Source organism: Eleutherodactylus coqui, chromosome 1, assembly GCF_035609145.1.
Source record: "Eleutherodactylus coqui strain aEleCoq1 chromosome 1, aEleCoq1.hap1, whole genome shotgun sequence".
Classification (NCBI taxonomy): domain Eukaryota; kingdom Metazoa; phylum Chordata; class Amphibia; order Anura; family Eleutherodactylidae; genus Eleutherodactylus; species Eleutherodactylus coqui.
In genome coordinates, this window is record NC_089837.1 from 175475962 (window position 1) to 175499606 (window position 23645).

General features: G+C 39.4%; 1 protein-coding gene across 1 annotated transcript in view; it reads right to left on the reverse strand.

Annotated features, from left to right (window-relative positions):
* Nucleotides 1–1201: 1201 nt before the first annotated feature.
* The window catches only part of COL21A1 (collagen type XXI alpha 1 chain), a 294411-nt gene continuing 271967 nt past the window's right edge, over nt 1202–23645 (reverse strand). Inside the window, exons 25-30 of the mRNA XM_066603971.1 lie at nt 21518–21550; nt 9253–9399; nt 5910–5964; nt 4425–4625; nt 2166–2243; nt 1202–1846 (exon numbers count right to left, since the gene is read on the reverse strand). Coding sequence (XP_066460068.1) covers nt 1659–1846; nt 2166–2243; nt 4425–4625; nt 5910–5964; nt 9253–9399; nt 21518–21550 — 702 coding nt within the window. The 3' untranslated portion in view covers nt 1202–1658. The remainder of the gene's footprint in view (nt 1847–2165; nt 2244–4424; nt 4626–5909; nt 5965–9252; nt 9400–21517; nt 21551–23645) is intronic.

Consider the following 23645-nt stretch of genomic DNA (forward strand, 5'->3'; position numbering starts at 1 on the left):
CAGGGCCCTCTGCTCTTTCTAAGTTTCCTATATGTCTTGATCTGTGTTCTGGAAATAAACCAGTGTAGGTGCACTGCGCTTCAACGTGAGGCTCTGATTGATGGGCAAGGGGGCTTCATAAAACCAGAGAACAATGTAGAACTGCTAATTACGTTATATTACTAAGTTGCCAACATACACAATGTCTGTTGACCTTTGCTTATTTTACAGTACATAAGGTGGCTAATTCCTGGTTTAGACAATGATTATGGCTCAAAAGATGGCTTTTGAAGGATAATCGTTGTGAGTATTTATAGCTTGGTGATTGCTCCAGTTTTGAGCGATCACTTTGCGCTCCGAGCAGGGTATGCAGAAGAAGAGCGGGACCGCTTGTCTTCTGCATCCAGCTGTTCTCTTCTTAGAGTGCCCAGCTGTTATACAGCTGAGCCCTCTGAGTGGGGTATGCAGAATACAGCTGGACTGCTGTGTTCTTCATACCCCGGCTGTTCACGGAGCGTTCAGCTAGTATACAGCTGTGTGCTCTGTGCTGAGTATGAAGAACACAGCTGGACCGCTTTTATTTTCTTCATACCCCAGCTGTGTTCACAGAGCGGGATACAGATGGAACAATAGTGGATTCCTGATAAGGCTGATCGTTCTTTTTTAAGCATGCTGAAAGACAGCAATCAGTGATTCATTAACGAAAACTGCACGATGTCAGTTCAGTTAGACCCAATGATTATGCTCAAAAGACGGCTTTGAGCGATTTTTGAGCGAGAATCGTCAGGTCTAAATGGTCCTTTTTACTCCTTTATTGTTATTCACCACACCTGTAAGTAGTTTTCATTTCAAGGCTGATCGGTGTATACATTTTTATATTTTAATATGTGTATATATGTTGCCCACCTTCTTTCAATCACTCATTTCCATAGCACCAACACAACTCATTTCTTATCATTAGGGACCTTTGTTTTGGAAACATGTAGCAATTGGAAGGCTATTAGATATCAAAGTATATTTTTTGCAAAATCTGAAGTACAGGAAGAAAAAGCTGCTTTTCTGTTATAATGGGACACTAATGGTATAAACCGTTAAATGGTATATACTTGAATTAGTATTTCCACCAGTAAAATGTAAGATGCATATGTAAAGAAATAATTCAGTGCTTTCAGATAAATTAATGTTTTAATCAAATTATGAGAACAATGAGGATTGTTGGTAAAAAAGTTTTAATTCTGGTCCAAATGATGATCATTGTCTTTCATGTAGGGTACATCATTTAGCTTATAAATTGGACTTTCTCAGAAAAAGAATTTAGTTTATTTTAAATAAAAAGTACTAGTTTTCATATTCTCTTTTGCTATAATATGTATTTTTAACACAAAAATATGATATTCTAATTACACATTTTATGTAACAGGACTTGATGTGAAACCATTTCACAGTTTAATATCTGCTTACCTTACAGATAGATAAATATACAATTTAAGTAGCGCTTACTTCAGATATATGTCACCACATTCAGCCTTCAGATTCATTTATCTTTGTTTTTTCTGAAGACAAATCTTTTTTTATTTATTTAAAAGAGGTACTTGTGTGAAGCTGACCGTTAAAAATCTTCCTGAGACATGAAAGACATAGAGACAAAAAAAAAGTCTGCCTAGAAAAAAAAATCACTGTTAATAGTTTGGTCCTTTTCTAAATGGATCTCTTCCAACAATTGCACTAAAACAAACAGCTGGGTCACAAATTCCTGGTTGTCCTGGAGAGCCCTGTGCTCCAGGAGGTCCACGTTCTCCATCTCGGCCAGGGGGACCTGGTAATCCAGATCGACCTTCTTTGCTCATTCCCGGTGGTCCCATGGGTCCTAGATTAGTGAATGAAATGGAATTAAGGTAAAAATGATATGTAAATGTAAATGTTAAAGTCATGTATAGTAAAGTGTGAAAACCCCTTGATCTTTCGTCATAGATTTCTACAACTAGAAATATGAGATCAACAGCATCATCAATCTCAGTAGAATATGCATTTTCACACCGTGGAAATAAAACAAACCCATTGCTGGAGATTCCAATCCAGTTTAGTAGTGCAGGTTTTTAGTGTTAGAAATATGGACTGCCAATATATGGATTGTCAAGAAAGAAAAGAAATGATTTGGTCATAACAACAAGTAACTGAAAAACTACCTGGAATTCCTGGAGGGCCTTGTATTCCTGGTTCTGCGTCTCCCTTATGTCCCTTTAAGCCAGTCTTTCCAGGCATTCCTGTAGGTATCAACATTTTATATAAAAAAATATTTCTTGTGTTTATGGTCACAATATTTAGCCAGAATTTAATAGGAATTGTCCAATTCTAAATACAGTCAACAGACCTGTGTCTGCCTCCTGGAGCCCATCTTAATTTGTAATATCTAATATAAATAAGCCTATATGCTTTTTTTGCTTTAACTTTGGTGTATGATGTTGGTGTCATTAGATGACACACATGCTCACTGGTGCTGTAAAATCATCAAATGTGAGTTTAATACATTCAGGGAGCTGTCAGGTGGGTTGAAAGTTACAATGTTAAGTCTATAAGCGTGTGCTGCAGTGCATCAGGCATGTGCTGGAATGAGTGAAGCGTTGCTAAGCAACACATCATACACTGCTAATCTGCACCATACACTGCCCAACCAAGAGCGATAGAGACAGAGAGAGACTGTGATAGAGAGAGAAAGCGCAATAGAGAGACAGAGTGAGAGAGCAATAGAGACAGAGAGAGCAATAGAGAGACAGTGAGAGAAGGAGCAATAGAGAGAAAGAGACAACGATAGAGAGAAAGAGAGAGCAATAGAGAGACAGAGTGAGAGAGCAATAGAGACAGAGACAGTTTGAGAAAGAGTGATAGAGAGACAATGATAGAGAGACAGACAGAGAGAGAAAGCAATAGAGAGAGAGTGAGAGAGCGATAGAAACAGAGAGAGCAATAGAGAGAGGGAGACAGTGAGAGAAAGAGCAATAGAAACATGGAGAAAGCGATAGAGAGACAGAGAGAGAGAGATCGATGGACAGAAAGAGAGATAGATAGTGAGACAGATAGACAGAGTGATAGAGAGATAGACAGAAAGAGCGATAAAGAGACAGACAGAGAGAGCAATAGAGAAACAGACAGAAAGAAAGCAATAGAGAAACAGACAGAGAGAGAGCTATAGAGAAACAGACAGAGAATGAGCAATAGAGAAACAGAGAGAGAGTAATAGAGAGATAGATAGAAAGACATAGATAGCAATAGAGGGACAGAGAGAAACAGACAGAGAGAGTGATAGAGAGACAGAGAAACACAGAGAGAGTGTAGCAAGACAAAGAGAGCAATAGACAGACAGAGAGCTATAGACAGACAGAAAGAGCAATAGACAGACAGAGAGAGCAATAGAAAGACAGAGAGAGAGAGTGATAGAAAGATCCAGAAAAAGCAGCAGAGAGAGAGATCAATAGAGACAGAAAGAGAGAGCAATAAAGAGAGAGCGTGAGACAGACAGAGAGGGACAGAAGAGAACAAAAGAGACAGACAGAGCGATACCGAGATAGAAAGAGAGATGGACAGACAGAGACAGACAGAGAGTGAGACAGACAATGAAAGAGACAGATAGAGACAGGAAGAAACAGACAAGCAGACAGAGAGGCAGACAATGAGAGAGACAGACAAACAGAGAGAAAAAGCCAGACAGAGAGACAGACAGAAAGACAGAGAGACAGACAGAGAGAAAGACAGACACACAGAGAGAGACCTGTAGGCTTTTTTTACATTAGAGATCTGCTCTAAATATAAAGTGAAACTCTAAATAATCACCTAATGCAGCGGATTTAGAAGTTCACAACCACAATTATTTAAGCATTTTATGTTCGTGTAGCGAACATCGGGTCAATCTAGTTATTTAAATTTCAGTTCAAATTATTAGCTTAAGATTGTTTTTTAAAACAAATTGACTACAAAAGTCACAGGTTGGCAGTACACTAATGGAAAATGTGTATTCTTCTGGAATTTGCCAAACCAAGACTTTCTCATTATCCTGCAAGGATTCATTACACAAGAAAATGCATTTCCACTGTCTTTCAGTTCAATGGTAGTGTGTAATAAACCACTGTACCATGTAATTAATCTGGACTGGAATTTGACAAGCCTATTGGAAACGTGTCATCCTAGGAAAAAAAGCCACATTGCAAGGCACAGAACACTTCGGTTTGTCTTGATATCCCCCATTCTATTTTTGGGTTTGCTTGACATTATTCTTGATTTGTTTTCAATTGTTAGCACTGGCTTTGGCAGAACTCTACAAGCTCATACTTTTGCCCATGAATTTTCTTCATGTAAGCAGCAAACATTGTTTATTGATCCTAAATCGGTTTAGTAATGTTCATACATAATACATAAATGCAAAGAAAACCTCTTAGTCTTGCAATGTATACCTTTAGATCCTGGAAGACCTGGTCGTCCTGGATGTCCTACTGGGCCTGGAAAGCCATTTCTTCCAGGTGATCCAGGATGTCCCCTTGGACCATCTGGGCCAACTACCCCAGGTGGCCCTGGAACCCCAGGAGGTCCTTGTTGCATTTTACAATGATCACAGCTTTGAAACCTTTCAGAATGAAGTATTGATGGTAACTGGGCTATTATGCAAATAAAAACAAATTAAAAACAAAACAATTATTGATTGTAGCATACAAAGAAGCTGTGTTATAGAAGTGTTATACATATGTACAGTACATGATTGGAGTGAGCTTAATTTCCTCTTTTTTAAAAGAATATCATGTGCATTTAATTTTGATGTCATAAAGATTTAAATATTTGCAAGATTTTCAACAAACAAGCACTTATGTGATAGCCAATGTGATAATTAGCAAAAGTGTAAATCCCTTTTTTTGCCTAAAATAATGTTTTCATGCCAAGAAATTGCTCTACACTACTGGCCACTAAAGGGCTCACTTTTTTCTAGCTTGCTGTCCACTGCCTGTTGCCATGTGAAATCCATGAGAGAGGCAAAGATGAAGACAGAGGCAGATAGACTCACACAGAGACATAGCTGAAGCTTCCAGTAAGTGTTTTATCTCACCTTAGTGCTGGATTCATAGCAATTCTGCTGTATAATGTTTTCAATGCTGCTGCTGATTCTGTGTGTGTGAAAGAGATAAGGAAGCAGGATCATCTTTTCCCTGTGTATGCAGTGTATGTTACAGATAGAGATATGGGAGTGGTATCTACTTCACTGTGTGCGATATATGAGACATATAGCATAGTAGCTAGTAACCACCCAGCAGCTCAGAGATTATTGAGAAATAGAGAAAGAGCTTGCAGTGGGAAAAACTAGGGGGTTATTTTAGAGATGAACAATTTAGTCTTTAGAACTAGTGCATCAGGAAATGTGAGTGCTATGATAGCTAACATAAATTGAAACCATTTGACAGAGAAATATCACAGATCTTTTTTTTTTTTTTTTTAAGATTTATTAGTTTTTAGGTAATAATGTAGTACAGTTTTCTTCCCTCAGAAAGTAGGGAGTGTTCTGGTATATGGATGCAGAGGCTTATCTGTATAAATGCTGTTACTATCCTGCCATCCACCAGCCCTATAATGGAAATGAGATGACTCTGCTTATTCTGTTCCTATTTATACAGAAAAGTTATTAAGTTGGCTGCAGAAAGCATTTAGTGTTAGTCTAAATATCTACTCCGGTGGCCAATGTAAAAACTTTTATATTTCCTAATTAACCTATACTTTTACTAAATAATTGCATAATTCAATAATGCATTCAGGAGTAAGATAAAAGTTAATAAAAACAATCTGATTACCAATTAGTGCAGTTCATAAATGTCAAACGTTTTGCATAGGATTAGAACAATAAATGATGAGTTAGTTCATACAAAGTATATATTTTTCCTGGTATTTCTACATACCTTTTAAAACATCCATGCAAACTTCTCGTATAAACTGCTCAGATTGCTCTTTACCCTTTATAATAAAGCAAACACATTGATGTATATCAGAGGCATAACTTGAAGTTTCTGGGCCCCATGCAAAAGTTGTAACAGGGCCGCCAAATATAATGCTTTATTCATAGTACATTATATGTAGAAAAGTGGCCTTGTGGACCCCTAAATGCTCCTGGGCTCGGGTGTAACTGCACCCCCTATACATATGCTGTTGATGTATATAAATTGCATGTTAAAACATAAATGGTCACTGTATTTTCAAGAAAGACTTCGTAATATACTGTATCTTGTCAGTATATTACGATAAATTTGTCTTTTTCTACTATCCAGGCCTTTTTATCACCCCTTTACCCCATTTTCGTGCAAAAACATCGCTGCCACTTGCGTTTTTTTTTTCACATTTTTTTCGTGCGATTTTGCCACGATTTTGTCCAATGATTGTCTATGGGCTGATTGAACTGCAGATCACACGTGTGGCTGAGCCGGTTGTTGCTGAATGCAAATGTACAGTAATTACTTATATAGTCAGTAGTTTCCTATGGAAACATAATATGCCATGATGACATCAGGTGACTTCTTACTTTTGTGGGATCGCTAAGGGGTACTCTCTGGCACACAAGATTTGTGTCTTACTGTATTTTCTTGTGTACAGTAATTCAATGTACACCACCAATACCAGTCATAGTCCCAATAGGTTTTCAGTGCAACACTTGTTTCGTTTTTGTTTGAGCATCACACCCTAAAAATACATACAATATTGGGGAAGATTTATTTATACTATCTAAAAGGAAAACAGATTTTGTTGCCCATAGCAACTAATCACAGCACAGTTTTTAATTTTACCATGGCAGTTTAGGTATTGAAAGTTGAGCTGTGATTGGTTGATTTAGACAACAACAGCTTTTCTCTTAGGCAGCTTTCATAAAATGTATCTTATCTAAAATAGAAAAGAATATTATCATTGTTCCTTATTATTGAGTTCTCCCCCTGTCTAATACACCAACGTAATGTTTAGGGAGGGAAACAATACAGTAGCTACATCACAGGGCACCGATTTGTTATCAGTATAGGAAAATTAAATAATTGCTAAGGTTAGATAAATTTCACTGACTGAAACAATTACATTAAAATACATATTATATATATATATATATATATATATATATATATATATATATATACTCTGCATTCTTTAAAATGTTGTTTATTTTCCCCAATGAAAGGCCTACACTCATTGGCAAAAAAAAAATAAAGTACCAAAATAGAAATGTCGGCTTGCTTCAAAATTCGCATAAAATTATGTCTCAGGCAGATATGTAAATGATTACAGTTGTGGTCTGATTAGGCACTGAATCTTGCCAATAGAGACTGTAAAAGTGCTTCGCCGTTGCCTTATAAAAAGGCTGTCAGAGGCTGTACTTTTGTGAAGTGTGCCTCTTGTTGAGAGATCGTTGACTGCTCAACATGCCTCTTCGACACACTCAAAGACATTTTACCCAGTTAGCAGACTTTGAGAGGGGGTCCATCATTGGAATGAGAGAAGCAGGATGACCATTTCAATAAATTTGCCAGCCATCACGGCCGTTCTAACTGAGCCATTAGGAGGTGTTGGAAGCAGTGGTTATGTGAGGACTAGCACACTTAGCAAACAGGCTCCGGAAGGCCTAGACAGGCCACAAATAGAGAGTATCATCTGATCTGCCAACAAGTACAGGCAGATTCAACAGTTTTGTGTCCAGCATCCAAATACAGGTGGCACCTTCATCACAGAACCCTGTCTCTGCCAGGACCATTTCCAGGTGCATATTAGAAGGTAATTTGGTATCATAGTGCCCATTATGTGTCCTCTCATTAATACCCCAACACCGTCATCTTTGATTGCAGTGGTGTCGTGAATGTGAAACCTGAACTGTTACAGACTTGAATTGTATTGTCATTAGCAACAACCCCATGTTCTGTTTGGGAGCCAATGACTGTCATTTTCAAGTATGGAGGTCTCGTGGTGAGCATTTCAATTCCGCCTTTGCTTTGTGGAGCAACACTCTGCCCCAACTGCTGATGTGATGATCTAAAGCACAATCACATATGACAGTTAGTCACCCCTAGTAGTGATACGAGGGATACTAACAGCTCAGTGACATATGCAGGAAATCCTGTGGCCACATGGGTTGCCTCTCATAGCAGAGCTTTCAACCGGCATTATTTAGCAGAATAATGCTTGCCCACACACAATAAGGGCTTCCAGGGAACACCTTGGTCAAGGTGCCACATTTCCTTGGCCTGCCCAATTGACAGATTTATGGTCGATCAAGCTTTTATGGGACTCACTGCAATGTCAGCTTATGCAGCCTACCAGTGTGCAGTATTTAGAGGCCCAGTTGCAACATATATCACTTACATAATCATTACATTCACACATATAGAGTTTCATTTGATTTCAACAACTCTCCCTTGGTGCATTTTTTTGCCAATAAGTGTATATTGGTTTCCTTTCAAGATAGCAAAACCTCATCTGCATGGCTACAAATAAAAGAAACTAATATTAATAAGGATGCATACATTGCAAATGGCTGTGAGAAGATTAAAGAACACATAAATGCTGAATTATCATCATTGATGAGTATGTAAATAATATCAATATAATCATCTAAGTCTATGATTCGACTTGTCTTTTCTATTACTCAGATTTGTCATGGGAGCCTAACAACGAAAATAACAGAAATGCCAGATCTGGTACATGATGAACAAGAACCACAACCAACTGACCCCATTGACTATAATGTGGTCCATCTGGTTTCTGTCATGCAGTCCAGCATTGTTCCAGACAAAATAGCATAGCATGCTAAGCTATTCTGTCAGCCTCCAATGAAGAGGGCCTGTTCACATCAGCATTGGAAGTTCTGTTCTCATCCTCCATTGCTGAATTCTGTTAACATACAAGATGAAATAGCGCTGTATGGAGAGCTATTTTGTCCTGTAAGATGCTGGACAGATGGAGACCAAATGGACCCCATTGTAGTCAATGGGGTCCACCTGGTGTGTCTCGGTTCCATTATAAGGCAAATCTATTCATCTAGTGGTTTCCATTTCCCTGCATCCATAGCAAAGCAGGAAAACAGAACCAATCTGCACAGATGAGAATGAGGCCTTACACCTTTTTGCCTTGTATGTTTCTTTACTCTGCAATTGATATTAAATGATTAAAAACTGATCACAGTGAGATATTAGCTTACATATTTTTACATTAGTTTTTACATTACTATTTCAATTAGTCTGAATGCAAAATTATGCAAAGAATGTTACATACAGGCCTTCCTTCTTGTCCAGGCAGCCCAGGTGGACCTCTGTCCCCAGTGATACCCCTTGGACCTGGGGTACCAAATAACCCTGGAGGACCATGTTCTCCTCTTTGTCCAGTAAGACCTAGAGGTCCTGGTTCTCCAACTTCTCCTTTCTGAAAAGATAGCAGTATAAGTGAATACATTCAACAAGTCTCTATGGTGTTACTTTATTCACTTCTTAGCATTCACACATAAAGTTAAAGCAGTTTTCCAGGCAATTTTTATTGATGACCTATCCTTAGGTTAGGTCATCAATTGTTGATTGGCTGTGGTCAACTAGCTGATTGGATGCCCACTGTTACTGGCAAAACACACAGGGTAGGGAGCAGAGGCAAATTGCTCTGATCCCTGTGTAGTGGCCAACGTTGGAACTTGCAAGTGCAGATCCAATTAAACTCAATAAAATTTCCAGCACCGGCTACTACACAGGAGTAAGTGCAATCTGCTTCTGCTGTATATTGTTTTGCCAGTGACAATGGATGCCTGAAGAGCTGATCAGTCGGGAACCCAAGTAGCAGACCCCAGCTGATTGATGACCGATCCTGAGGATATATCATAAATAAAAATAGCCAGAAAACCCCCTTTAATTGACACTTATGAGTATTTATAAATTCTACATACAATGTATTACCGATATCTCATTTTTCATTGTACCAGTGATTGAGCTATATAAATAACTACACTTTCACTGCATTTCACTTGTATTTAACACAAAGATTCATTGACTGTTTTGTCAAGTAAGCCAGTTAATTCAGTTTACAGCAGCTACATGAACATAGAAAACTGGTGTCTGCAGATGATTAATTGACTTTAATGGGAAAGTGTTGTGTGCGTGTCCCGTGGCAAGCTGTAAGTGGTCACAAGTGGTGGTATGACACATGTTCAGGATGGCATGGCAATAACAAATGGAGGCAGAGGTAGCACATTTTTTAAAATAAAAATATAACGTTACTGATGTGAAAGTATTGAATTATATTTTGTGCAGTATTGTTGTGTGCATAACATTTGTACTGTGTGCATAGCAAGACGTGCTTGTACAAAAGACGTGCATTGTTTTATCAAAAAGGTATCAGACACGGAGCATGCAGCTTCATCATAATCAACCTTTGTAATAACACATTCTGTAGACTTTGAATTGTTTAACCTAGTGGGGGGTTGTCACACTATATAAGCTCTGGCATTGAACAATAAAGTAGAAGGAATGCCAGAAACTCACAAGTGTTGTCTCTGTGTTAACTTCTTTGCTGCACCGCCCATAATTTGGATTAACTGACTGATGACGCTTCAACAACCCTTGGGTATTACCTAATACTTTAAAATTCTGGTAGAGAATGCGGGCAAGTGAGATGTTCTGAGGACCTGTCATTAATCTCTGGACAGTGGACACTAGCCAAACACAAAGCCATGGTGAGTAAGGACGGCTTATTCTTACAAGTGTTTGATTATGTCTGTTGTCTGGGGAAAAGGTACAGCTTTCAGTTCCTGTTTCACTTGCCACAAGTCATCAGTCAGTGTATGAACAGTGTAAATGAGTGGAAGATGTCCAGATTGTGTTTGTAGTGTCTTGGTATTACATGGAAGGAGTAAAAGAATATTGTGACTAGAAACAGTCAAATGAATATCACCAGGTATGAAAGTGACATTAGGGGTGGTTGGAAAAAGATTACATAGAAAGATTCAGACTTGTGTTATGTAATGTGTTTCTTTGCACTTTGGATGTGTATTTAAACAGTGAGAGATCAAAGAAAAGGATACCCAACAGCAAGGCCGTTATAAATATTTTCTGATAAAACAAGGGTATTTCAGGGGAGTACCAAAGTGAAGTTTCAACACAGGAAACTCCGCGTTTTCTTGTCCAGAAGATAAGGAAATTACCGCTGTAGAGATCATGAGTGATGTTTCAGGAAAGCAATCGCTGCGATAGTGTCAGAAAATATTTAAGAAAGTTGGTATGCCAAAAACAGGTAGTTTGGATGCTACTAAGTGGGAGAAGTTTGGTAATAAATGTGAAGGTTGGATCAAGGACCATGGTTTAAAGAAGAAGGTGAATAATTGGATGTTACCAAGTGTAGATGTGCTCAAGGTGTAGTCAGCAAACCCACCATCAGCAGATTATTGTGCGTCATGTGAGGCTCCCGCTAAGGGGGCGGAGGCTGGGAGTCACCCCATCCCTGTATCCAATTGTTACATCGGCAAGAACAATATTAAGGGTAGGTGAAGGGGGAGTACAACAGCCTGCAACTGTAACAGATCCTCTCTATGAACCCTGGTCACATAGTGATCATATGACACTCTTAAAGGGACTACCTGACCCAAGTTACTAGTCCTGTGGGATTTGCTCGTGAATTGAGGACCATCAAAACTACTTATAGAGCCACCATGGAGGAGCTGACTCCACTTGCACATGTGTTAATGGGTGAGGGGTCACTATACGCTCAAATAGCGCTATATTTGGGGTTTCTGTCAGAAGTGACCAAACCTGCAGACAGAACAGTCCGGCATTGATTTTGTTCATTGTGTATTCGCTTGGGTGAAAGCACAGCTGGATTTGAGTCCCCTCACATTAGACCATATCACTCAAAATAATGGAGAGACTGTGACTGACTACTATATGAGACTGCAGATTGCGTGGTTAGACATGGGGTTTAAATAAAATAAGGCAGCAGGTGAAAATATTTTGCGTTGCGCTTTTTTGGATGGGATACATGATCACATTCCAGAGCCATGTTCATGGCCTATCTTGAGGTAAAGAACATCTTACTAGGAAGTGACCTTCTCAGTTGCTTAGTGGACACTACAGCAGTCAGATCTGTTTTTAGAGCATCTGATGTGCCAACAAAATTGCTTACAGGGGTGATGAAGCATGGGATGGGACCAGGAGAAAAAGAAATGCAATTACAGGAAACAAAACAATTAACTGCTACCCTTCATGATACTCTGGAAGTTGTGGGTAGATTTTTGGTGTCAGAAACCTGCCTAGTCAACTTACTGGGGCAGACATACTTACAGTATTACAAGCAACAATTGAATGTACTCCAAATGGTATTAAGGTGACTAGCCCCCTAGCTAACCAACTAGGTTATTAACTGCTATTTGTGCTGTGATTACGGTTACTGATTCCCAAGACAATGTATCTGAGTACATGCAATAGGTTTTTGCAATGGTACTAGAGATACTGTTGGCCACAAAACATCACACAATACCCTTTTAGCGCTACTCATGAAGCAGCAATATTAGAGCAGTTCGAGGCCTACCTTGAAAAGGGAATCATTAAAGAGTGACATTCCCCTTACAATACACATTGTTCCTAGTCAAGAAAAATGTTGCCAAGGAATAACCTGAAACCTATTGCATGATTTACAAGCAGTTAATGCTGTCACAATTATTAACACCCTACTGGTGCCGAATCCCCACACATTGTTGTCACAGGTACTGGTCAGCTCCACCATCTTCACAGTGGTGGATCTCACAAACGTTATGTTAAGCATACCCTTACAAGAAGGTGCTCAGCTCTTACTCGCTTTCACACATTGCGGCAAGCAGTATTGCTGGTGTGTGTTACCACAGAGAGAAGCCAAGTCTCTGAGAAATACTCTGAAGCCCTTCAGACAGATATTTGTCCAGCCATTGTTGGACCACTTCCACTGAAGAAGAACTCACCACCTCCCATGGTAACCTGTTTTACTTATTGATCACCCTCACTATCAGAAAGTTTTTTCTAATATCTAATTTGTGTCTCCTGCCTTTCAGTTTTATCCTATTATTTCTAGTCTTTTCTTGTGCAAATGAGAATAGGGCTGATCCTTCTGCACTGTGACAGCCCTTCAGCTATTTGTAGACATCTATTAAGTCTACTCTCAGCCTTTTTTTGCAAGCTAAACATTCCCAGATCCTTTAACCGTTCCTCATAGGACATGATTTGCAGACCGCTCACCATCTTGGTAACTATTCTCTGAACTTGCTCCAGTTTGCCTCTGTCTTTTTTAAAGATCGGTGTCCAGAACTGGACACAGTATTCTAGATGAGGTCTGACTAAGGAGGAGTGGAGGGGGATAATTACATCACGTGATCTAGACTCTATGCTTCTCTTAATACCTCCCAGAATTGTGTTTGTCTTTTTGGCTGCTGCATCATATTGTTGACTCATGTTCAGTCTATGTTCTATTTGTATACCCAAGTCTTTTTCACATGTGCTGCTGTTTGGCCCAATTCCTCTCATTCTGTGTTTTTTTCATTTTTCTTGCTAAGATGTAAGACTTTGCATTTCTCCTTGTTAAACACCATTCTGTTAGTCACCACCCACTGTTCAAGCTTTTCTAGGTCTTTTTGAATACTCTCTCTTCCCTAGTGTTAGCTATCCCTCCTAGCTTTGTGTCATCAGCATATTTGATGAGTTTCCTATCAATTCTCTCCTCCAGATCATTTACAAAAATGTTGAATACACTGGGCCTAGGACAGAGCCTTGTGGTACCACACTTGATACATTCTTCCACTTGGATGTGCAGGCATGTATGACCACTCTTTGAGTACGATCACTCAGCCAGTTGTGAATCCACCTAACAGTTGCCTTGTCAATCCCATATTTGGTCATTTTTTCAATAAGTATGCTATGAGATACTTTGTCAAATGCTTTACTAAAGTCAAGATAAACTATATCCACCGCATTTCCCTGATCAAACCAGTCAGTGATTCTGTCATAGAGGGAAATTAGATTAGTCTGGCATGACTTGTTTGTTACAAACCCATGCTGGCTCTGGTTAATTACTCCATTTTTATCCAAGTACTTGCGTACATGTTGTTTAATAATTTGTTTAAAGATCTTTTGTGGTATAGAAGTCAAGCTCACAGGCCTGTAGTTTCCTGGATCCACCTTCTTCACTTTTTTGAAGATAGGGACAATATTTGCTCTTTTCTAATCTTCTGGGACTTCTCCTGTTCTCCAGGAATTTTCAAAGATTATGGCGAGTGGTTCAGCAATTACATTAGCGAAGTGTTCCCTCACCATCTCTCTACTTATAGATAACCTGCTTTCTTTTATTCCCCCAATAGCACAGGGAAGATCAGTTGATGTTCCATCTACTTTCCGAGAGAAAACAGATACAAAATAGGAATGTAAAAGTTCAGCCTTTTCAACATCATTCTTAACCAATTCACCATTTTCAACTTGTAAGCATCCAATAGCATCTTTGATTTTTCTTTTGCTTTTGACATACCCCCAAAATTCTTTTTCATTGCTTTTTGTCTCTGTTACAAGCCTCAATTCATTATTAGCTTTAGCTTTTCTGACACTTGCCCTACAGTTTCTGCAGACCGCATTATATTCTTCTTTAGATATTCCCTCCTCTTTCCATTTGATAAACATATTTTTCTTTTTTTTTTAACATGTTCTGCGTTCATCCATCGTGGTCTCTTTAAATGCTTCCCATTCTTCCTTCTTTTAGGGATTGTTAACGATTGTGCTTTGAGAATCTAATTTTGCAATGTTTCCCAACCTTCTTGGGCATTTCTGTCCTTAAATACATCCAGCCATTGGATTCTTCCTACCTTCTTTCTGAGTTCATTAAAATCTGCCTTTCTGAGTTTTCTCAGGTCTTCATCACCTTTTTATCTAAAATTCAAGGATAGCATAATCACGGCCACCTAAGGTTCCAGCCACCCTTACTTCCTCAACAATTTCCTCCCTGTTGGTACGAATTAGGTTCAAGATAGCAGATCCCCTTGTTTTCTCTTCAACCTTTTGGATGATAAAGTTGTCAGCAAGAGCGGATAAGAATTTGCTGGATCCATTACGTTGACTTGAGAGAAAAACCCAACAAATGTCTGGATAGTCAAAATCTCCCATAATCACTATGTCATGCTTTTTTGAGAGCCTGGTCATCTGATGTAGAAAGAGTTCATTATTATCTTCTGCTTGTCCAGGTGGCCTATAGTAAATGCCTACATTAGTGTAGAAAGGGAAAAAAAAGGGAAAAAAAGGGGGGTCAGCACTACCCATTGGAAATATATCCCAATAGAAATGTATAGGTGCACGCTAAACCATGGCTGCAACATACAGTAAAGGCAGAAACCAAAATTGGCAGCAGCACGCAAAATAAATTCACTATCAGAGGTATACAAACCTATAATCTAACCACATTAAATAATGCAAGGTTCTTAGTATATAATTTGATCAAATTACATTGGCCCATCTACCAACGTCCAGGTGACCAAGCTCTCAGATGGGTCCTAACATTAATACCAGGTGGATATCTTAACCTGGGAAAGCTGAGTTCCTACCTCGCAAAATGCTCCTCTCTTGGGACTAAGCCTACAAATAAAACCGGGGAGGGTAGGATACTATATGGATGTTCCAATAGGAGGGACAGGAGGTAGATGGGCGGCAGGTGTGCACGACCCAGTGAAGGCAGCCAAAGCTTCACAATATTTGTATAGAAAGGGAAAAAAAGGGGGGTCAGCACTACCCATTGGAAATATATCCCAATAGAAATGTATAGGTGCACGCTAAACCATGGCTGCAACATACAGTAAAGGCAGAAACCAAAATTGGCAGCAGCACGCAAAATAAATTCACTATCAGAGGTATACAAACCTATAATCTAACCACATTAAATAATGCAAGGTTCTTAGTATATAATTTGATCAAATTACATTGGCCCATATACCATCCACCTGGTATTAATGTTAGGACCCATCTGAGAGTTTGGTCACCTGGACGTTGGTAGATGGGCCAATGTAATTTGATCAAATTATATACTAAGAACCTTGCATTATTTAATGTGGTTAGATTATAGGTTTGTATACCTCTGATAGTGAATTTATTTTGCGTGCTGCTGCCAATTTTGGTTTCTGCCTTTACTGTATGTTGCAGCCATGGTTTAGCGTGCACCTATACATTTCTATTGGGATATATTTCCAATGGGTAGTGCTGACCCCCCTTTTTTTCCCTTTCTATACAAATATTGTGAAGCTTTGGCTGCCTTCACTGGGTCGTGCACACCTGCCGCCCATCTACCTCCTGTCCCTCCTATTGGAACATCTATATAGTATCCTACCCTCCCTGGTTTTATTTGTAGGCTTAGTCCCAAGAGAGGAGCATTTTGAGAGGTAGGAACTCAGCTTTCCCAGGTTAAGATAGCCACCTGGTATTAATGTTAGGACCCATCTGAGAGCTTGGTCACCTGGACGTTGGTAGATGGGCCAATGTAATTTGATCAAATTATATACTAAGAACCTTGCATTATTTAATGTGGTTAGATTATAGGTTTGTATACCTCTGATAGTGAATTTATTTTGCGTGCTGCTGCCAATTTTGGTTTCTGCCTACATTAGTGTTCTTTATGCTGTTCTCTTCTTGTATTCTTACCCAAATAGTTTCTACAGAACTACCATGTTCTGAAGCTTGAATCTCTTAAAAAAATAATGTTTACCTAACATACAATGCAATACCTCCTCCCCTTTTTTAGGTCTGATTCTTATTAATAAGTTGTATCCTTCAAGCCTTGTATTTCAATCGTGTATCATTCCACTAAGTTTCCATGATGCCTATGAGATCATATTTCTCTTCCTGTGTTAGGTGCTCCAATTCTCCTTGTTTGTTTCCCATATTCTGTGCATTTGTGTAAAAACATTTTAGTTTGTGATCAGTGTCTCTTGCTCCTCTACTTTCCTTCTGAATTTGTTGTCTTTGTTCTTTCTTTCAACTTCTAATAGCAAGGTTCTCAAGTATATTAATTAGCTGTGTATTTTTACCTGGCCTTTCACTTCCCTTCCCATATTGTTCTAGTTTAAAGCTCTCCTAATAAGTGAAGCAAGGCGCCCATCAAATATATGCTTATCTGTTTTTGTAAGCTGCAACCTGTCTCTAGCAAGCAATCTATCATATAGGTAATGCACTCCATGGTCTAGAAATCCAAATCTTTGCTGACGGCACCATCAACATAGCCAGTTATTCACCTCTAGAATCCTGTTCCATCTTCTTATTCCATGGCCATTCGCTGGGAGGATGGATGAGAAGACTACCTGTGCTTCTAGTTCCTCCACCTGCTTTCCAAGATCTTTGAAGTCTCTATAGATAGTTCCAAGGTACTTTTGGTTGGATATTGCAAAGAATGGATACTCCAAACATCCAGTCTTCTATAACTCTTCTATGACTGTTTGTCCCTTCAAAGTTTTAACTGTCCATCGAAGCCCTACAATCTATTCAGGATCTCAAAGGAGCAATTACCTCAGTTCCTGCTCTTGGCCTTCCCAATTATGACATTCCCTTCACCCTTTTCTCTCATGAAACATGTGAGCACTCGAAGGAATACTCACCTAGAAACAATGAGGAAAGAGTAGGCTACTGGCTACTACTCTGCAAAATTAGATTCTGTCATGCAAGGGTCACTGTTGTATGTGTGCTGTCATGGCTGTGGCAGTTGTAATAGACAAGTCCACCTCTATTGTGCTTGGTCTCACCCTCACAGTCATGGTTACACATTCTGTATTAAAAATAGGGCACAGACTAAACATCTTTCAGCGGCCAGGCTCGCTAAGTACAAAATCATGTTACTAGCACCTTCAAAGTTGCAGTCTTAAATCCAGCCTCACTGCTTTCATTAAATTTAAAAGGCAGGGAGATGGAAATGGAGGGCGATCATCAAATGCATGACTATTAATAAAAAATGAGACCAAGGTTCTTGAAAATGGTGTTAAAACTTTCTTAGCTAATGCAGACTTTGAGTTTTTTGTAGATGGCTCCAGATACCATGCAAATGGAAAAGCAAAAATAGGCTATGCAGTGGTAACCAACAACAAGGTTATTGTACAAAAACCACTCCCTCCTGGGAAGGCTGCTCAGGATGCTGAGCTGACAGCACTCACTGAAGCATGTAAGCTGGCTGAAGGTAAGATTGTTAATGTCTACATTGGTTCAAGGTATGCTTTCAGAATGACACACAATTTTGTTCGATCATTGGGTCAGCCAATCAAGAATTCAGAAGCAGAATCATTACTATATGATGCATTAGCACTTCCCAAGCAGGTGGCAGTCATCAACATGCAGGCTCATACAAAGGGAGCAACCCCCAAAGCATTAGAGATCCAGAGGGTGGATATAGTAGCAAAGGCTGCAGCCAAACTCCCACTAAATGAAGTTGTGCAGGTTAACCTGATTGTAACTGAGTCAGGAGTGGATATCTTTCTGTTGTCTGTTTTGCAGGAACAGGTCTTTACAGGAGAAAAAGAAGAGTTGCACAAGAGGGAAACTAAACCAAAGGAGTTTGAAAGAAATATAAACACCTGTGTCTTCCCCAAATGCTCTTCTTCATGATGCTGCTGCTTCTGAGCCATGGATCTACCAATCAGTCTAAAAAGGTAATGTGTAGTATACTGTCTCAGACAAAGTTGTAAAGGTACCTTCTCAATGCACACCTTGACCAAACTACCCATTGACTGCAGATAGACTACATACAATTATCTAAGCTAAGTGTGCAGGAGTATATGTTGGTTGGTTTAGACCTCTTTTCAGGGTGAACAGAGGCGAGGCCTGTGGAAAATGCCAATGCCAAAGCCAAGTTAATAAAAAAATGTTGAATGTAGTGATTTATTTATATGTAGTATCAGAGGTCATAGAAAATGACAGAGGTACACATTTCACTGGTCAGATACTTCAGGGGATCTTACAAGGGTTGGGTATCACTTAGGCATTCCATACTCCATACCACCTCCAGAGTAGTGGCAAGGTAGAAAGACTGAGTGGCACTTTTAAGTTAAAATACAATTGAACATACGGGAAAACCATGACCAGAATGTCTTGCCTTAGTTCTTTATTCAGCACAAAGCACACCCAATAAAAAGACCAAGCTGTTCCCTTATGAGCTCCTGTTTGTTAGAGCCCCTGTAACAGGCCTATAATCTCCACAGCTGTTGCAGGCAGAGTATGAAGACCTAACGTCTTATGTGAAGGGGCTGCATAAGCCGGCGATGGACAGTCATAGATATGTCTTTTCCTTGATTCCAGTTCTAGATTCAAAAGAGGGGTCTCATAATTTGCTTCCTGGAGACTGGATTGTTCTCAAAAGACATGTGAGAAGAAGTTTGGAACCAAGACTTGATGGTCCATACATCCATTTGACAACTGCTACTTCAGTTAAATTGGAAAGAAAGAACACCTGCATACACACGAGCCATTGCAAATGGTTTTAGCTCCACAGCCTGACAAATGATTGGATGGCTGTTTCTATTGTCAGTATTGAGGGACTCTATAATGTACTAAATGAAGATTGGGACAATAAGTTTGTTAAGCATCATGAGATTATTTTTAAGGCTATTGATAAATCTGAGAAACGTAGAAACGTCTTGATATGCACACATAGCCTCATAGCTGCAAAAAGTATGCCATATATAGCCATTCCCCTTAATATGTTCGAATTGACAGACCTGGCTAACACCCTATACACAGCAGTGACTTCCATCAAATTAAAAATGGAAAGAGTATTAGTTCTCAGTAGCAGCCTGGTATGAAGACACTTGGTTGTTCCTTAACTGATCATTACCAACCGAGCAGGGTAGAAATGCACACTCACATTTTAGCCATCAGAAAACACCTATAGTAACATGCTTTCCCTCCAAGATAGATTGCCCTTGTGTCCAGATCACCAACAGCATAATCATTCTCTCCACACACAACACATAAAACTTCCATGGGAAACTCATCACACAAAGCCCAGTGTATAGCAGGAGCAGTCATAATTGCAAGGGGTTACACGTGAAACTACTGTGGGCAAGTGAATCTGTCTTGTAACTATTTTAATGATAAAGCACCCACAAGTAAAATAGCAGATGAAGATCCAGTTTGGTGGTTAGCTGGTGTCCTCAACCATACTGTCCTAGCATTTCCTCCAAGTATCTACATTGTATGCAGACATGAAGTCTATAAATGGATTCCATTGAACAGAACAGGGTTATGTACCCTTGCTCAACTTATACCTGCCACCTTTGTACTTCACACAATGATCTCTCCTATATGACTATTCCTGAACACACTCTTCTTTGGAGAGCTGCAGACAATCATTTTTGACCTAATGGTAAGTCTTATGTTGTTCCTATGAATCCATGGAACAGGGGCTTCAGTATGCTTTTTTTATATATCCTGCCCTCCTTCAGATGTGGGACAAACTAGTGCAGGCCACAAACTACTTAGATAATCAGATATTTGCAGTATTGGATCTGGATAATCAAAGAAACACAGTACAATCCCAGATCATTGTGGTTACTAACCAACATACTGTAGTACTTGATTATCTGACAACAGCACAGGGAGGTATGTGTCAGATAATAGGCCCCACATGCTGCCACTATGTAGATAACACAGGCAACATGCAAGTTAAAGCTGACATTCAAGTAATTGCAGAAATGAGAGACAGATGGCTAAAAGAACATCAAGCGACACAAGACTCTTGGTGGAGTGATACATTCTCAGTATTTAATCATGCCAATTGGTTTAAATCCATTGGGGGATGGCTCATAGGAATCATTTAGGCAATATTTCAGATATCACTATTGTGCCTTGCTACTTATTTACTGTTCAAAATAGCTTAATGCTACCTTCCAATATTCCTTAAGCTTTGTAGAAAGGGAACTAAGATGGTAAGGGGCCAGAACTTCAGGCAGTGACACACTAACTGCATCATCACCGCGTCATCACAGGGGACAGAACCCCCGCTGCATAGCCTTTATGAGGCTACCACAAAACAGCAGTGTCCAAGAGCTCCAACATCGTGCCAACGGCACCTGCTTCTCCTTTCTCCGGCCGAACCAGTGAGCCGGCAGAGAGGGAGCACAACGGTGCAACAGTGCTGTTCCTTGACCAGTGCTGGCAAGCATTGGCATCTTGCTTCTTCCCACTCCCAACCAGGTACCAGACCATCAGCTGCTGTGTCAGAGTGGCTGCATGCCACTCTTCTGCAAGAATGTCTCCCGCTTACAAAGCTACCACAATCTTTTTTTAAAAGTGACCTTTAAACATGCAATCTTACTTTTTTACATACATTTTTAGGTATGCCAGTCTTATTGAACACAAGGGTGACTGCTAGATTACATGTTTTGTAGTGTGACAGAAATCCCTTATCTACCCCGCCATCTCCTCAGCTGTGAGCCCGCTCCTCCGACGCTGCAGTAGACAAGTGCTGTTCATATCCAGCTTTAAGCTAGTAACAATAAGCAATGACATATTTGTTTAGTAATACAGACCTCTCCTTTGGAACCCACAGATCCGGGATCTCCCTGGAAAAAGATACGGCATAATGTCAAAACAATAGCACATATGTAATGACTCAAATAAACCATGTTATGATGAAAGACAAAGAATTAGAAAATGTATTACTTTCTGAAATCATTGCATTTTTTTCTACATAAAAAGTACATATATATAAATTGGCACTGAATCTGTTTTAAAGACCTACATATGAAAATATTTTACGTACAATTCTGGGAAAATGGATTATTGACAAAAGGGAACAAGAAAGTTAAAGGCTATGGGCACTTACTGAAGGCATTTTTTTCACTTAAATGCATGTACTTTGGCTGACAAATATTTTTGCAATAGTATTTCATTAAAAGGTTTGGACTGCTTGTTGTCTGCAGCTTCTACATATCACTGTATGTAGACACTGCAGACTTAGGTCCCTTTCACACGGGACAACTGTTGGGTGTAGAAGCACCTGACAGTTGTCCTAGTGATGATTACTCCTGTGTAATTCACACAGGAGGGATCATCGCTCAGTGATTAGAGGTGGTGCGGACCAGAGATCGCCTGCCTTCCCTCACAGTAAACTGGCAGTTCTTCATAGAAGAACGATTGCCTGTTAACACAGGCCATGTGCTGATTGCAAGTTGTGCCTGAGCATCTTGGGCACAACTCATATACGCAGGAAGCATGCAACTGGCCTTAGAATTCTATTTAATTACCTTTTATTAGGATTTGTTTTCCACTTTTTATGAAAGCCATTACTAGAATGACGAAGGGTAGCTTTACACAATATGTTTTAGAAAAATGCCATTGCAGTTTTTGATGTAGTTTATCTCAGCCAAAGCCAAGTGGATCCAGCTAGTATGAAACTTTTCTTATATTATTCAATCCTTTTGAATGGCTTAAGAAACTGCCTGTAAAATTTCCACAAAACTGTTATGTTTTAGAAAAAAAAGTGTGAAATCACACAAAGGATACATTCACTCGTAGTGGATTCTGGTATTGATCTGCACCAAAATCTACAGCATATTTTTATCTGTGAGTTTTGGTGCAGATCCACAACGGATTGTGAAGAACGTTTTGATGCAAATCTGCGCCAGATTTCACCCTTTCAAGTGAAGGGGTGAAATCTGATGCAATTTTAGAAGTGGAAATTGACGCAGATTTTGGTGCAGATTTACCACTGTGTAAAGACTCATTTACACTCAAAGACAGTTTTTCAAACGATTGAAAGATTGAACATTCTAGCGATCATTTTGCATAAGGTGTGAATGGACACTAATGCCCAATTGGCATGTAAATGAGCCTCCTGCAGCTGCTTGTGGAACACAGCAGATGGTCTGAGCTCTGCACACAGCTGCATTGTTCTTGCATGGGCTGTTGGCAGAATACAATGCAATCTTTGACCCCTGTGCAGAACACAGTGTGCAGTCTGTGTTATCTATTCTGTGGCTAAATTATGGATTTTAAGCTCACCTTAAAATCATCGTTCAGCCGAAGAGTGAACAATGTTAGGATTTACACACAACAATTATCGCTCATATGCCATTGTTTGAATGAAAGCGATAATCGTTGCATGTAAATGGGGCTTAACCCTTTCCAATCCAATTTGTATTCTGGTTTTCCTAGGAGGCTTACTCTTTTTCAGCTGTTACACAATGGTGCTATATGATGGCTAAAGCCAGTACTGCAAGAGGTGACACGTTGGATAGGCTCCAACAGCAGAGAGGCTGGCAATATACAGTAAGAGAACCCTAATGGACGTCTTCCAACATCGGAGCTGAGCAGCCTTAAATCATTATGTCTTTAGACATCAGACAGTGGATTGGAAAGGGTTAAGACTGTATTACAATGGCACATACACTGCTTTTTACTGTTTTTTTTCACAGATATTATTAAGAAGTGCTAGAGCTATAAAGAAGGTAAACAATATTTTTTTATTTATAGGTGACTTTTTCTCTAATGTTCCTAAAAACAAGCTGTCTTTAAAGCCCACATATATAATATAGTATGAGAAAAAGGTTGAATACTTTCCAAAACAAGGTAGGATTCCATGTAATAAAACAAATCTTAAAGGAGTTGCCCCTTGAAATTAAGTTATTCCTTATCCAAAGCTCCGACTCCTTGGAC